Below are 16,680 nucleotides of genomic sequence, written 5' to 3' on the forward strand. Positions count from 1 at the left end.
ATATTGAATTTTAAATCGAGGTGCATTTTGGAATGTTGTAATTTGCATCGTGCATTTTCAGTATGATTAACTCAGCAACCCCGGGGGATTAAAAAGCATTGTTCTGTCGGGGCTCCGGATTATGGTTGGCAGTAATTATTGGTAGTTCGTTGTAGTACAATTTTTTAGTTTTCCACACTTCTTCACTGTTAACAGTAACTCTTAGCCAGTTACTGTTGTTTCTTCCACTCCTTGTTAGTTTTGTTTTATTTGGAATTTTAATATTTGATGTATCAAATATTAATAAGAATTAATATTCAGTTTTATCTCAGAGAGTTTGGAGTGTTTCAATTTTTCTCTGAATGTTCACTTTGCTTTAGGTAGGACATAGAACTGGGCTAATACCGTATGTATGGCTCTGATACATTTGGTGCTAGAATTTGTAGCTACTCTGATTCATCTTGCCTGCCTTTAATATTTATGATATCTAGGCAACACAATGCTCATATTCTGCATTCTATCTGAAACCATGTGATCTTTATAAGAGGTGAGGAAGAACAGAACTGTGACACTGTTAGATTGTGTGGTTTCAATGTTTGATCTCGTCAGTCTTGTGTTGTTAAGACTGTTACAAAACACATCTAACTGTGATTTCACAGCACTTGCCATGTGAGATCATTGGTTGCACTCGTCTAACCACTGAAGATAACAGAAACAATACAGCTGGCACATGATGCTCTCATCTGAGGTTACGTTCAGTGACAAAGTTGAAAATTTCCCCTGATATTTACAATCACATTAATTTTATACCTTAATTGAAGTTTTCTTTTATTTATAGGATTTTCATAATGAATGGTGTGTACAATTTACAGTGAACAAGGTAAGACATGCAAATAAATGTATTACATTAACTGTGTCAATGGGGAGCTGAGAATGCTGTTCTGTAACACAACACCATGTTATGGTGCTTAAGACAATAAAGGACATAGAAACTCTAAAGAATAATTGACCAAGATTTTCTTCCATTAGAAATCTTGAGGCTTTTAGCAGTTTTGTGAATGGATGGAAAAACTAAAATTTTCTTTCAGGGAGATTTTTGGTAAGCTTGGATGTGTCAGTCTTGTTCATGGTTTGGGTGGAGGAAGAGAACTGTTTCACCTTCAATGAGCTATCAATTGCCTCTGTATTTTGCATTTGATGTGATGGTACTTGGGTCACTGTAGGTTCTACATACTTAAAAACCTGGGTATGTGATCTGTATAATTCTCCAATTAGATTTATACTTAATGTGCAATTAACATTTGAATATAGTTTATAGTAAATATTCTGTTTAAATTGCCAGTCCACTTTTCTGTATATAGACTTGCATATTCTATACCTTGACTGGTATTTCCCAGAAGAACTGAGTTAGCAACAAAATTAATCTTGAAATGCACTCACACTACCATGTTGGCAATGGTGCAAAGTGGCTTTGACCACTTAACCAGGTTAAAATTGTGGAGTGTAAATGAGGTATTAATGTTTGAAATGGTTGATTATAACTTGACAATCTAATTCAGGTTACATTCAGCAGTGTTAGTATGTTGACAAAGTGATGAACGTTGACACCCATAAAAATACCTGTAGTACCAAAGTTAGTGAATCACTGCTTCACATCTCTTCCACTCTAGTGCACAACATTCATGTGAGCAACAGGGTTCACTTTATAAAATTTTAAGCAAATGCATAGAGGGTGATAACTTTACTGAGCACCAATGGTCAGGATGTTGAGGCAACTGTTCTCTGTTCCCACTTGATTTTTCCAACCAAGCTTTGACACTGTCTTTTGATCTTCGCTGTTACAGTGAGGGCTCCTGCAGGCCTGAGGAATAGTTCCTCATCTTCTGTCTTTAATTGTCTCATGTTTTTCTCCATTGATAAACATAGACATGCCTGCTGACTATACACAGCAGGCCTGGTAATTGGTTTACTAATTCAGATGCACTGACATATAGTGATACATTTCTGTTTGCACGACATCCAGACAGATTGAGCCATACTTAGCAACACACACAGTTCATAATTTTCTTACTGCGTCTTTCTCACCGACTGTCAGTGACAAAAATCACTGCTTTATGAACACAACCACATGCAGCTGATGCTATTTTCAAAACAGTTTACTCAAAGCATGGTGTCGCATGCAGTGGCCACACAAGAGCACACTAGTCTGGCAACAGTCTCTTGCCAAAATTAAGCAGCATAATGACTCAGATAACCAAAGAGAACCCATTGCATTCACATTTAAGATCTTTAATCTCTCAGCCTCCTCCATGACAGCATCATTGATACCAACAGTGGCATGTTCCGAGCCCCACTTCCTGCAGTGAATATTCACCTTTTTCATTCTATTGACATTGATGTCCTGACTCAAGGCCACAATGCTCTCTATCTCCTCCCTGGAGAACAGTAATCTCATTCTCAAAGCCTCATTACCTCAGTTGGTTGCAACCTATGCAAAATATTCTACAAGTTTTCTGCATTCTCCTGCCATCTTTTTGCAGCTGGAAATGACTATGTTTGCTCTGTTTTCCAGTGCTGATGAAGGGTATCAGAGAACAAATGTTAACAGTTAACCTTTCCTCAGATGCAGCATGTATTGTTGACACTTTTCAGTAATCCTGTTTCTACATTAGGCATTTAATTTAGTGCTCATTCAAATTTTGTGCATTTTACATTGGATTTCAACATCAGATTACAGGAAAATAAGCTTTCCTCATCTAGATCAGGCTTCTGCATCTGTGTTCTTTCTCAACTATTTTTTAAGAGTTAGTGTTTATTCACATTTGAATCATAAAGATTCAAGACTCATGATTGTTTAATGTTATTTCCACTACACAAGTGTAAAGAAGAACAAATAATTATTACTCTAGATCTGATATAGCACAAATTAAACACAGCAAGATAAAGAATATCATAAAAAGCACAATAAATATAAATACACAGGTGAAATTATTTACATAAATTGATTGTATGTCCATCAAGTGACATGAGGCACAAGAGTGACTGTACGTGAGGTGACTGACAGGAAATGATAAAGTAGTGGTGGTGGGAGGTGTGGAAGCTCTGGTGAGTGGGTGGAGGTGTTGACAAGCCTTGCTTCATGGGGAAAGTAAAGGTTTTTGAGTCTGGTCCTGGCATGGATGTTAAGTTGTCTTCACCCTGATGCGAAGAGGATGAGCAGTCCATGAGCAGGGTGTGAGGGATCACTTTTACCTCAATGGCTACAACATGTTTTTGAGATAACATGAAAAGATTTTGAGACTGGTAAAATACTAATAACTAATATAGTAGAATATTGGGCAATTATTGACTTATGTTGAGAAGACCATAAGACATAGGAGCAGAATTAGGCCATCTGGCCTATCAAGTCTGCTCCGCCATTCAATCATGGCTGATCTTTTTTTCTTGTCCTCCTCAACCCCAGTTCCTGGCCTTCCGCCCATAACCTTTGTCCAATGAAAAACCTATCAATTGTTGCCTTCAATAGAACCAAAAAACTTGGGCTCCACAGCTGCATGTGTCAACAAATTCCACAAATTCACCACCCTTTGGCTAAAGAAATTTCTCTGCATCTCTGTTTTGAAAGAGTGTCCCTCTATCTTGAGGCTGTGTCCTCTTGTCCCAGACTATCCCACCATGGGAAATATCCTTTCCACATCCACTCTGTCTAGGCCTTTCAACATTCGAAAGGTTTAAATGAGATTCCCCCCCCCCCCCATCCTTCTGAATTCCAGTGAGTACAGACCCAGGGCCATCAAAATTTCCTCATATGATAACCCCTTCATTCCTGTAATCATCCTTGTCAACCTTCTCTGGACCCTCTCTAATGCCAGCACATCTTTCCTAAGATGAGGGGCCCAAAACTGTTCACAATACTCAAGGAGAGGCCTCACCAGTGCCTTATAAAGCTTCAGCAGCACATCCTTGTTCTTGTATTCTAGACCTCTTGAAAAGAATAATAACATGGTATATGCCTTCCTCCCCATTGACTCTACCTGCAAGCTAACCTTTAGGGTGTTCTGCACAAAGACTCCCAAGCCCCTGTGCATCTCAGATTCCTGGGTTTTCTCCTCATTTAGAAAATAGTCTGCACATTTATTTCTACTACCAATGTGCATGACCATACATTTTCCAACATTGTATTTCATTTGCCACTTTCTTGCCCATTCTCTTGATCTGTCTAAGTCCTTCTGAATCCTACCTGTTTCCTCAACACTACCTGCCCCTCTACCAATTTTTGTATCCTCTGCAAACTTGGCAACAAATCCATCTATTCCATCATGTAAATCATTTATATACAGCATGAAAATAAGTGGTCCCAACACCAGTCCCTGTGGAACACCACTAGTCACTGGCAGCCAACCAGAAAAGGATTCCTTTATTCCCACTCACTGCCTTCTACCAATCAACCGATGTTCTAATCATGTTAGTAACATTCCTGTAATACCATGGGCTCTTAACTTGGTAAGCACCCTCATGTGTGGCACCTTGTCAAGGGCCTTCTGAAAGTACAAATATACAACAGCCATAGCATCCCCTTTATCTATCCAACTTGTAATCTCCTCAAAGACTTCCAACAGGTTCATCAGGCAGGATTTTCCCTGAAGGAAACCATTGCCGACTTTGTATTATCTATTCCTGTGTCACAAAGTACTCCATCACCTCATCCTTAACAATTGAATCCAACATCTTCCCATCCACTGAGGTCCAGCTAACTAACTGGTCAATAATTTCCTTTCTGCTGCCTTCCTCCTTAAAGAGTGGAGTGACATTTACAACTTACCAGTCCCCTGGCACCATGCCAGAGTCTAATGACTTTTGAAAGATCATTTATAATGGCACTACAATCTCTAATGCTACCTCTTTCAGAATTCTAGGATGCAGTTACTCTGGTCCGGGTGACTTAAGCACCTTTAGGTCTTTCAGCTTTTTGATCACCTTTTCTCTTGTAACAGTAACTGCACCCACTTCTCTACCTTCACACACGACAACATCAGGCACACTGCTAGTGTCTTCCACAGTGAAGACTGATGCAAAATACTCATTTATTTCAGCAGCCATCTCCTGGTCCCCCGTTATTATTTTTCCTGCCTCATTTTCTAGCAGTCCTATATCCGCTCTTTTTTATTCTTAACATAACATTTTACTATCCAATTTGATATTATTTGTTAGCTTGCTTTCATATTTCTCTTCAGTTTCACCAATGAGAGGGAACTTGATGATGGTGAGGACAACGTGAGTGAGGTTGATGTTCTAGAGCATGTTGATATTAAGGGAGAGGAGGTGTTGGAGTTGTTAAAATACCTTAGGATGGATAAATTCCCGGGGCCTGTCAGAATATTCCCCAGGCTGCTCCATGAGGCAAGGGAAGAGATTACTGGGCCTCTGGCTAGGATCTTTATGTCCTCATTGTCCACAAGAATGGTACCAGAGGATTGAAGGGAGGCAAATATTGTGCCCTTGTTCATAAGAGGTAATAGGGATAGTCCAGGTAATTATAGACCAGTGAGTCTTACATCTGTAGTGGGAAAGCTGTTGGAAAAGATTCTTAGAGATAGGATCTATGGGCATTTAGAGAATCATGGTCTGATCAGGAATAGTCAGCATGGCTTTGTGAAGGGCAGATCGTGTCTAACAAGCCTGATAGAGTTCTTTGAGGAGGTGACCAGGGATATAGATGAGGGTAGTATAGTGGATGTGATCTACATGGATTTTAGTAAAGCATTTGACAAGGTTCCACACTGTAGGCTAATTCAGAAAGTCAGAAGGCATGGGATCCAGGGAAATTTGGCCAGGTGGATTCAGAATTAGCTAGCCTGCAGAAAGCAGAGGGTTGTGGTGCAGGGAATACATTCGGATTGGAGGGCTATGACGAGTGGTGTCCCACAAGGATCAGATCTGGGACCTCTACTTTTTGTGATTTTTATTAAGAACCTGGAATTGGGCTAGAAGGGTGGGGTGGCAAGTTTGCAGATGACACAAAGGTTGGTGATGTGGATAGTGTAGAGGATTGTCGAAGATTGCAAAGAGACATTGATAGGATGCAGAAGTGCGCAGAGAAGTGGCAGATGGAGTTCAACCCAGAGAAGTGTGAGGTTGTACACTTTGGAAGGACAAACTCCAAGGCAGAGTACAAAATAAATGGCAGGATACTTAGTAGAGTGGAGGAGCAGAGGGATTTGGGAGTACATCTCCACAGATCCCTGTAAGTTGCCTCACAGGTAGATAGGGTAGTTAAGAAAGCTTATGGGATGTTAGCTTTCATCAGTCGAGGGATAGAGCTTAAGAGTCAAGAGGTAATGATGCAGCTCTATAAAACTCTGGTTAGGTCACAGTTGGAGTACTGTGTCCAGTTCTGGTCGCCTCACTATATTAGGAAGCATGTGGAAGCATTGAAAAGGGTTCAGAGGAGATTTACCAGGGTGCTGCCTGGTTTAGAGAGTATGCATTATGATCAGAGATTAAGAGAGCTAGGGCCTTACTCTTTGGAGAGAAGGAGAATGAGAGGAGACATGATAGAGGTATACAAGATATTAAGCAGAATATATAGAGTGGACAGCCAGTGCTTCTTCCCCAGGGCACCACTGCTCAACACAAGAGGGCATGGCTTTAAGGTAAGGTGTGGGAAGTTCAAAAGGGATATTAGAGGAAGGATTTTTAATCAGAGAGTGGTTGGTGCATGGAATGCATTGCCTGAGTCAGTGGTGGAGGCAGATACACTAGTGAAATTTAAGAGACTACTAGACAGGTATATGGAGGAATTTAAGGTGGGGGGTGTTACATGAGAGGGTGGGTTTAAGGGTCAGCACAACATTGTGGGCTGAAGGGCCTGTACTGTGCTGTACTATTCTATGTTTTATGTCTACAAGTAGAGCCACACCACCCGGTCTGCCTACCTTCCTATCCCTCTGATGTAACATATAACTTAGAACATTCAGCTCCCAACTACAACCATCCTTCAGCCACGATTCAGTGATGGCTACACATCATACCTGGTAATCTGCAATACTACAACAAGGTCATCCACTTTATACTATGTGCATTTAGATACATCACCTTGAGTACCGTGTTTGCTATCCTTTCTGATTCTCAATCCCTAATGTTTTGATACTCAGCCTGTTGGCTGCAACTAAGTCCCATCACCTGCCTGCCCTTCCTGACAGTCTGACTGCATGCTTATCTTTACTTTTTTTACCATCCGTCCTTTCCCACCTGCAAAATTAGTTTGAACCCCACCCCCCCCCCCCCCCAACAGCTCTTACAAACCTGCCTACAAGAGTATTAGTCCCCCTTGGGTTCAGGTCACTTTTGAACTGGACTCCAGAAGAGATCCCAATGATCCAATAACCTGAAGTCCTGCTCCATGCACCAGCTTCTCAGCAACATATTTATCTGCCAGATTGTCCTGTTCTACCCTCACTGGCATGTGGCACAGGCAACAGTCCAGAAATTACTACCCAGGAGGTCCTGCTTCTCAGCTTTCTACCTAGCTCTCTAAATTCTCTTTTCAGGACCTCTTTGCTTTTCCTTCCTATGTCATTGGAATCAATATGTACCAAGACATTTGACTGCTCTCCAAAATATTGTGGATTCGATTCGAGACATCCCTGACCCTGGCATCTGGGAGGCAACATACCATCCGGGTGTCTCATTCACGTCTATGCAATATCCTGTCTGTCCCCTTCACCACTGAGTCCTCTATCACTACCGCTCTCTTCTTCTGCCTTTTTCCCTGTAACCCCGTCGCTGTGGCATTCTAACATGGGTCATCCCCCACGTAAGTACCTTATATTTGAGGGAAATGGCCGCAGGTGTGCTCTGCTCTCACTGTCTATTTCCATTTTTCCTGAGAATCACCAAGCTACTCGCCTCCTGCAACTGTGGAATGACTACTTCCCTGTAGTTTTGATCAATTATCTCTTCGGTCTCCCGTAGAAGCCGAAGGTCATCCAGTTGCTGTTCCAGATCCCTATCACGGTCTTCAAGGAGCTGCAGCCGGATGCACTTCACGCAGATGTAGTTCCCCGGGAGACTCTGGGTCTCCCAGTTCTCCAACATCTGGCACGAAGAACACACCAAAGCATTTAATTGGTACAATAAGTGAGATAAAAAAACAAAAAGGAAACATTAACAGATGCTTAAAAAGCCTGAGCCAAAACCTGCTGTTTCTACTTTACACTGACCTACTCCTGCCAGTGGCCATTCCGCTTTTCCCTTCTGTACTTCTATGTAGTTCCTAGAGTTCTGTTGATACTGCTGACAGGCGTACATGTGAGAACCATGTGCTGGTCAGAGTAAACAATGTCCTGAGTGCATTGGAACATGGAATATATCAGAATCCTGGAGCACTGCACACAGGCAAATGAATTTCCCTGAGATAAACTGTGAGTGATCAGGACATCCCTGTTAAGGGACCCTGTCCCATTATTGAAAAATTAATACCATTTCTATCTTTCATTCTCTCACTCAGGTGAATAATGCCCAAAATAATTCCCTTGTGGATGTTGTAAAGGACGAAGAAACACCTGTTCAACATCAAGAAGTGAATCGGGGAGATTCTGTGGTGTTTACAGGAAGAAATCCTGAGACCCCTCAAGGTACGTTGGAAGCTGCAGGCACAAAGCATCAGCATGGCTGGTGGGCTCGAGCACCAGCTGCAAGAAACATGACTGACCACGTGGGAATATTCATAAACTCTTCTGATGTGTTTAATTCATTCTGTCCTTTAGATCACGCACAGCAAGGTTCAACAGGACAAGAGGTAAGGAAACAGGAAATATTGAACATGAAGAAGAGCTCTTCTACATTTTCTTAAATAAATGCTGGAAGTCCCTGCTGTAATCAATTCTTCCTCCCACAGTCACAAAGTCCATCCAGGCTGGATCAATTCAGCAAAGCAGAGTAAATTTAAACCACTTACGCATGAGTAATTTACAGAAGCCAATTAAGCTGACTGCCAGCATATACTTGGAACGTAGGAGTAAACCAGAGTGCCCAGTGATTCCCATGCGGAGTGTATGCAAATTCCATGCAATAGCACGAGAGGTCTTAATCAGTGATCAGTGTCACCGGAGCTGTGACTTTTGGTAATTGGGGCAGTTTGGGAACAATATTAATTTGACCATTTCAGCGACTGTACCAATTAGCGGACATTTCATGAAAATTGTTAAAAAGGAATCGAAAAGGCAACCTACGATTTAACAAATCGTAGCAAATGATGTATTTTAATGAAACAGAGATTAGCCATCAATAATATTGCAATGCTACAAAACTGTATTGGTCCTTAATAGTTTTCAACACAGAAATTGATCCAGTGTACGTGTTCTTTTGATTGACTGTAAGTGACCAAAATCAGCGACGTTTCCTCACTTAGATAATGGATGGCATTCACACACTGCCTTAAACAAATGCATTCTTCAAATCTTCGGTTTCATTACAATGTGAAAAATGATTGGCAATACCTTCAAATTCTGTGCAGTTCTTGACTTTCTGAAGAAGTGAAATTATGTCATTCTCACTCCCAGCCATTTCTGGAATCTCCAGGCCTGAATACTTGAAACATCAGTGAGCAAAACCTTTCATTATTGACTTGCTCCTTATTTCCTGCCAACTGTCAGTGACAAAAATTGGTGTTTTTTCAACAAAAGTGCACGTAACAGACACTATTTTAAAAACTGTTTGCACTAAGCATGGTATAGTGTCTCTCACTCGACACTTGGGCCATATCTGAAACTGGTGACAGTATCTGGGCCAGGTGCATGTCAGATGCTGTGGTATCTATTGTAAAGTGGTTCTGTGAATGTCTAATGCTGCAGGAATGGTGGGTTGGAGATGTGCCATTACCGGTCATTCAAAGTGCTTCATGATTACTGGTGACTGTGCCACTATTTAGTTCTGCAGGTGTAGATTTCTTTGGTTCAGGGATGATGGTGGCTGATTTGAAGCATGTGGGGGCAGCAGACTGGATGAGTGATGAGTTGAAGATACTCATGAGGTGTCAGTGAGCTGGAGTGTACAGTCCCTGAGTATTCAGCATGGAATATTGTTTGGGCCAGCCATCTTCCGGAGTTTGACTCTGCAGGGGCCTTCTCACATCTGTTGCTGTTACAGACAGTGGCTGCTCACCTGGAAGAGTATTACCTTCCATGGCCGATGATGTGACTCCTGCCTCAAAGCATGCAATAAAGTTGCTGGAGTGTCAGGGAGGGAGCCATCACTGGTGAAGTCAGCGCAGTTTTTCCTTGTGTAGTCAGTAATGCCATTCGTGATCAGCAACATATGCCAGGGTTTGGTACAGGACAGGTGTTCCTGAACGTTTTGTGCGAAGGCTCTCATTGCCCACTTGATGCCAACGATGAGGTTTCTCCTGGCGGCCCTGAGAATTGTTCGATCTCTAAATAAATCAGTGTTGCAGTCAACACCGATCTACGCAGCATCTGTTATGGTCACATAACTACCTGTAAGGCCACAACATATTTTTGAGATGAGATGAGAAAATTTCCAGGCTAACTAAACAACAACCAACGAATGTAGTAATATTGGGCATTTATGGCCTTATTTAAAGAAGTATGTGTTGGTCAATGTACTGAGTGCATTGGAAAATGGAATATATCAGAATCCTGGAGCACTGCACACAGGCAAATGAACATCCCTGAGATAAACTGCGAGTGAGCAGGACATCCCTGTTCAGCGACTCGGTCCCATTATTGAAAAACTAATATTCCACTTTCTTTCTTTCATGCTCTCACACAGGTGAATAATGCCCAGAATGATTCCCTTGATGATGTTGTGAAGGACGAAGAAACACCTGTTCAACATCAGGAAGTGAATCGGGGAGATACTGTGGTGTTTACAGGAAGAAATTCTGAGACCCTTCAAGGTACGTTGGAAGCTGCAGGCACAAAGCATCAGTATGGCGGGTGGGCTCGAGCACGTGCTGCAAGAAACATGACTGACAATGTGGGATTTTAGTTAAAGAATATTCATAAACTCTTCTGACGTGTTTAATTCATTCTGTCTTTTAGATCACTCACAGCAAGTTGCCACAGGACAAGAGGTGAGGAAACAGCAACTATTTAACATGAAGACGTGCTCTTCTACTTTTTCTTTAATATATGCTGAAAGTCTTTGCTATAATCGATTCTTTCTCCCACAGTCACCAAGTCTCAAAAGTCCATAAAGGCTGGATCAATTTAGAAAATCAGAGTAATTTTATGTCACTTACACATGGGACATTTACAGAAGCCAATTAAGCTGACTGCCAGCATATCCTTGGAACGTAGGAGTAAACCAGAGTGCCCAGTGATTCCCATGTGGAGTGTATGCAAATTCCATGCAATAGCACGAAAGGTCTTAATCAGTGATCAGTGTCACTGGAACTGTGACTTTTGGTAATTGGGACAGTTTGGGAACTATATATATTTGCCCATTTGAGTTGCTGTCCCAATCAGAGGACATTTCATGAAAATCGTTAAAAAGGAATCGAAAAGACAAACTACAATTTAAAATAGTAACAAATTATGTAATTTAATGAAACAGAGAATAGCCGTCAATACTATGGCAAAGCTACAAAACTGTATTGGTCGCTAATAGTTTTCAACACAAAAATTTACCCAGTGTATGTGTTCTTTTGATTGACTGTAAGTGACCAAAATCAGCGACGTTTCCTCACATAGATGATGGATGGCCTTCACACACTGCTTTTAACAATTGCATTCTCCAAATCTTCGGTTTCATTACAATATGCAAAATGATTGTCAATACCTTCAAATTCTGTGCAGTTCTTGACTTTCTGAAGAAGCGAATTTATTTCATTATCACTCCCAGCCATTTCTGGAATCTCCAGGCCTGAATGCTTGAAACATCAGTGAGCAAAACCTTTCATTATTGACTTGCTCCTTATTTCCTGCCAACTGTCAGTGACAAAAATTGGTGTTTTTTCAACAAAAGTGCATGTAACAGACACTATTTTAAAAACTGTTTGCACTAAGCATGGTATAGTGTCTCTCACTCGACACGGGCCATATCTGAAACTGGTGACAGTATCTGGGCCAGGTGCATGACAGATGCTGTGGTATCTATTTAAAGTGGTTCTGTGAATGTCTAATGTTGCAGGAATGGTGGGTTGGAGATGTGCCATTGCCGGTCATTCAAAGTGCTTCATGATTACTGGTGACTGTGCCAGTATTTAGTTCTGCAGGTGTAGATTTCTTTGGTTCAGGGATGATGGTGGCTGATTTGAAGCATGTGGGGGTAGCAGACTGGATGAGTGTTGAGTTGAAGATACTCATGAGGTGTCAGTGAGCTGGAGTGTACAGTCCCTGAGTATTCAGCATGGAATATCATTTGGGCCAGCCATCTTCCGGAGTTTGACTCTGCAGGGGCCTTCTCACATCTGTTGCTGTTACAGACAGTGGCTGCTCACCTGGAAGAGTATTACCTTCCATGGCCGATGATGTGACTCCTGCCTCAAAGCGTGCAATAAAGTTGCTGGAGTGTCAGGGAGGGAGCCATCACTGGTGAAGTCAGCGCAGTTTTTCCTTGTGTAGTCAGTAATGCCCTTCGTGATCAGCAACATATGCCAGGGTTTGGTACAGGACAGGTGTTCCTGAACATTTTGTGCGAAGGCTCTCATTGCCCACTTGATGCCTACGATGAGGTTTCTCCTGGCGGCCCTGAGAATTGTTCGATCTCTAAATAAATCAGTGTTGCAGTCAACACCGATCTACGCAGCATCCGTTATGGTCATATAACAACCTGAAAGGCTACAACATATTTTTGAGATGAGATGAGAAAATTTCCAGGCTATCTAAAACAACAACCAACGAATGTAGTAATATTGGGCATTTATTGCCTTATTTAAAGAAGTATGTGTTGGTCAATGTACTGAGTGCATTGGAAAATGGAATATATCAGAATCCTGGAGCACTGCACACAAGCAAATGAACATCCCTGAGATAAACTGCGAGTGAGCAGGACATCCCTGTTCAGGGACTCGGTCACATTATTGAAAAATTAATATCCCACTTTCTTTCTTTCATGCTCTCACACAGGTGAATAATGCCCAGAATGATTCCCTTGATGATGTTGTGAAGGACGAAGAAACACCTGTTCAACATCAGGATGTGAATCGGGGAGATACTGTGGTGTTTACAGGAAGAAATTCTGAGACCCCTCAAGGTACGTTGGAAGCTGCAGGCACATAGCATCAGCATGGCGGGTGGGCTCGAGCACGTGCTGCAAGAAACATGACTGACCACGTGGGATTTTAGTTAAAGAATATTCATAAACTCTTCTGACGTGTTTAATTCATTCTGTCTTTTAGATCACTCACAGCAAGTTGCCACAGGACAAGAGGTGAGGAAACAGCAACTATTTAACATGAAGACGTGCTCTTCTACTTTTTCTTTAATATACGCTGAAAGTCTTTGCTATAATCGATTCTTTCTCCCACAGTCACCAAGTCTCAAAAGTCCATAAAGGCTGGATCAATTTAGAAAATCAGAGTAATTTTATGTCACTTACACATGGGTCATTTACAGAAGCCAATTAAGCTGACTGCCAGCATATCCTTGGAACATAGGAGTAAACCAGAGTGCCCAGTGATTCCCATGTGGAGTGTATGCAAATTCCATGCAATAGCACGAAAGGTCTTAATCAGTGATCAGTGTCACTGGAACTGTGACTTTTGGTAATTGGGACAGTTTGTGAACTATATATATTTGCCATTTGAGTGGCGGTCCCAATCAGTGGACATTTCATGAAAATCGTTAAAAAGGAATCGAAAAGACAAACTACGATTTAAAATAATAACAAATTATGTAATTTAATGAAACAGAGAATAGCCATCAATGCTATGGCAAAGCTACAAAACTGTATTGGTCCCCAACAGTTTTCAACACAAAAATTTATCCAGTGTATGTGTTCTTTTGATTGACTGTAAGTGACCAAAATCAGCGACGTTTCCTCACGTAGATGATGAATGGCCTTCACACACTGCTTTTAACAATTGCATTCTCCAAATCTTCGGTTTCATTACAATATGCAAAATGATTGTCAATACCTTCAAATTCTGTGCAGTTCTTGACTTTCTGAAGAAGCGAATTTATTTCATTCTCACTCCCAGCCATTTCTGGAATCTCCAGGCCTGAATATTTGAAACATCAGTGAGCAAAACCTTTCATTATTGACTTGCTCCTTATTTCCTGCCAACTGTCAGTGACAAAAATTGGTGTTTTTTCAACAAAAGTGCACGTAACAGACACTATTTTAAAAACTGTTTGCACTAAGCATGGTATAGTGTCTCTCACTCGACACTTGGGCCATATCTGAAACTGAAGACAGTACCTGGGCCAGGTGCATGACAGATGCTGTGGTATCTATTGTAAAGAGGTTCTGTGAATGTCTAATGCTGCAGGAATGGTGGGTTGGAGATGTGCCATTACCGGTCATTCAAAGTGCTTCATGATTACTGGTGACTGTGCCAGTATTTAGTTCTGCAGGTGTAGATTTCTTTGGTTCAGGGATGATGGTGGCTGATTTGAAGCATGTGGGGGCAGCAGACTGGATGAGTGATGAGTTGAAGAATCTCATGAGGTGTCAGTGAGCTGGAGTGTACAGTCCCTGAGTATTCAGCATGGAATATTGTTTGGGCAGCCATCTTACAGAGTTTGACTCTGCAGGGTCCTTCTCACATCTGTTGCTGTTACAGACAGTGGCTGCTCACCTGGAAGAGTATTATCTTCCATGGCCGATGATGTGACTCCTGCCTCAAAGCGTGCAATAAAGTTGCTGGAGTGTCAGGGAGGGAGCCATCACTGGTGAAGTCAGTGCAGTTTTTCCTTGTGTAGTCAGTAATGCCCTTCGTGATCAGCAACATATGCCAGGGTTTGGTACAGGACAGGTGTTCCTGAACGTTTTGTGCGAAGGCTCTCATTGCCCACTTGATGCCAACGATGAGGTTTCTCCTGGCGGCCCTGAGAATTGTTCGATCTCTAAATAAATCAGTGTTGCAGTCAACACCGATCTACGCAGCATCTGTTATGGTCACATAACAACCTGAAAGGCTACAACATATTTTTGAGATGAGATGAGAAAATTTCCAGGCTATCTAAAGAACAACCAACGAATGTAGTAATATTGGGCATTTATGGCCTTATTTAAAGAAGTATGTGTTGGTCAATGTACTGAGTGCATTGGAAAATGGAATATATCAGAATCCTGGAGCACTGCACACAGGCAAATGAACATCCCTGAGATAAACTGTGAGTGAGCAGGACATCCCTGTTCAGGGACTCGGTCACATTATTGAAAAACTAATATTCCACTTTCTTTCTTTCATGCTCTCACACAGGTGAATAATGCCCAGAATGATTCCCTTGATGATGTTGTGAAGGACGAAGAAACACCTGTTCAACATCAGGAAGTGAATCGGGGAGATACTGTGGTGTTTACAGGAAGAAATTCTGAGACCCTTCAAGGTACGTTGGAAGCTGCAGGCACAAAGCATCAGTATGGCGGGTGGGCTCGAGCACGTGCTGCAAGAAACATGACTGACCACGTGGGATTTTAGTTAAAGAATATTCATAAACTCTTCTGACGTGTTTAATTCATTCTGTCTTTTAGATCACTCACAGCAAGTTGCCACAGGACAAGAGGTGAGGAAACAGCAACTATTTAACATGAAGACGTGCTCTTCTACTTTTTCTTTAATATACGCTGAAAGTCTTTGCTATAATCGATTCTTTCTCCCACAGTCACCAAGTCTCAAAAGTCCATAAAGGCTGGATCAATTTAGAAAATCAGAGTAATTTTATGTCACTTACACATGGGACATTTACAGAAGCCAATTAAGCTGACTGCCAGCATATCCTTGGAACGTAGGAGTAAACCAGAGTGCCCAGTGATTCCCATGTGGAGTGTATGCAAATTCCATGCAATAGCACGAAAGGTCTTAATCAGTGATCAGTGTCACTGGAACTGTGACTTTTGGTAATTGGGACAGTTTGGGAACTATATATATTTGCCCATTTGAGTTGCTGTCCCAATCAGAGGACATTTCATGAAAATCGTTAAAAAGGAATCGAAAAGACAAACTACAATTTAAAATAGTAACAAATTATGTAATTTAATGAAACAGAGAATAGCCGTCAATACTATGGCAAAGCTACAAAACTGTATTGGTCGCTAATAGTTTTCAACACAAAAATTTACCCAGTGTATGTGTTCTTTTGATTGACTGTAAGTGACCAAAATCAGCGACGTTTCCTCACATAGATGATGGATGGCCTTCACACACTGCTTTTAACAATTGCATTCTCCAAATCTTCGGTTTCATTACAATATGCAAAATGATTGTCAATACCTTCAAATTCTGTGCAGTTCTTGACTTTCTGAAGAAGCGAATTTATTTCATTATCACTCCCAGCCATTTCTGGAATCTCCAGGCCTGAATGCTTGAAACATCAGTGAGCAAAACCTTTCATTATTGACTTGCTCCTTATTTCCTGCCAACTGTCAGTGACAAAAATTGGTGTTTTTTCAACAAAAGTGCATGTAACAGACACTATTTTAAAAACTGTTTGCACTAAGCATGGTATAGTGTCTCTCACTCGACACGGGCCATATCTGAAACTGGTGACAGTATCTGGGCCAGGTGCATGA

General features: G+C 41.5%; 2 protein-coding genes across 9 annotated transcripts in view; both read left to right on the top strand.

Moving 5' to 3' along the window:
* LOC140725436 (E3 ubiquitin-protein ligase DDB_G0292642-like) overlaps window positions 1–16,680 on the top strand; it is a 201,418-nt gene that overhangs the window by 124,103 nt on the left and 60,635 nt on the right. The gene's annotated exons all lie outside the window — the stretch shown is intronic.
* The window catches only part of LOC140725434 (uncharacterized), a 48,290-nt gene that overhangs the window by 8,994 nt on the left and 22,616 nt on the right, over window positions 1–16,680 (top strand). For 7 of the 8 annotated variants that reach the window (XM_073040878.1, XM_073040882.1, XM_073040881.1 and 4 more), the window contains 9 exons: window positions 818–859; window positions 8,489–8,615; window positions 8,748–8,779; window positions 10,771–10,897; window positions 11,043–11,074; window positions 13,071–13,197; window positions 13,343–13,374; window positions 15,371–15,497; window positions 15,643–15,674. In XM_073040878.1, coding sequence (XP_072896979.1) covers window positions 818–859; window positions 8,489–8,615; window positions 8,748–8,779; window positions 10,771–10,897; window positions 11,043–11,074; window positions 13,071–13,197; window positions 13,343–13,374; window positions 15,371–15,497; window positions 15,643–15,674 — 678 coding nt within the window. The remainder of the gene's footprint in view (window positions 1–817; window positions 860–8,488; window positions 8,616–8,747; window positions 8,780–10,770; window positions 10,898–11,042; window positions 11,075–13,070; window positions 13,198–13,342; window positions 13,375–15,370; window positions 15,498–15,642; window positions 15,675–16,680) is intronic. The other variant, XM_073040880.1, reaches the window with a different exon arrangement.

This window comes from Hemitrygon akajei, chromosome 3 (assembly GCF_048418815.1).
Source record: "Hemitrygon akajei chromosome 3, sHemAka1.3, whole genome shotgun sequence".
In the NCBI taxonomy this organism is placed as follows: Eukaryota; Metazoa; Chordata; class Chondrichthyes; order Myliobatiformes; family Dasyatidae; genus Hemitrygon; species Hemitrygon akajei.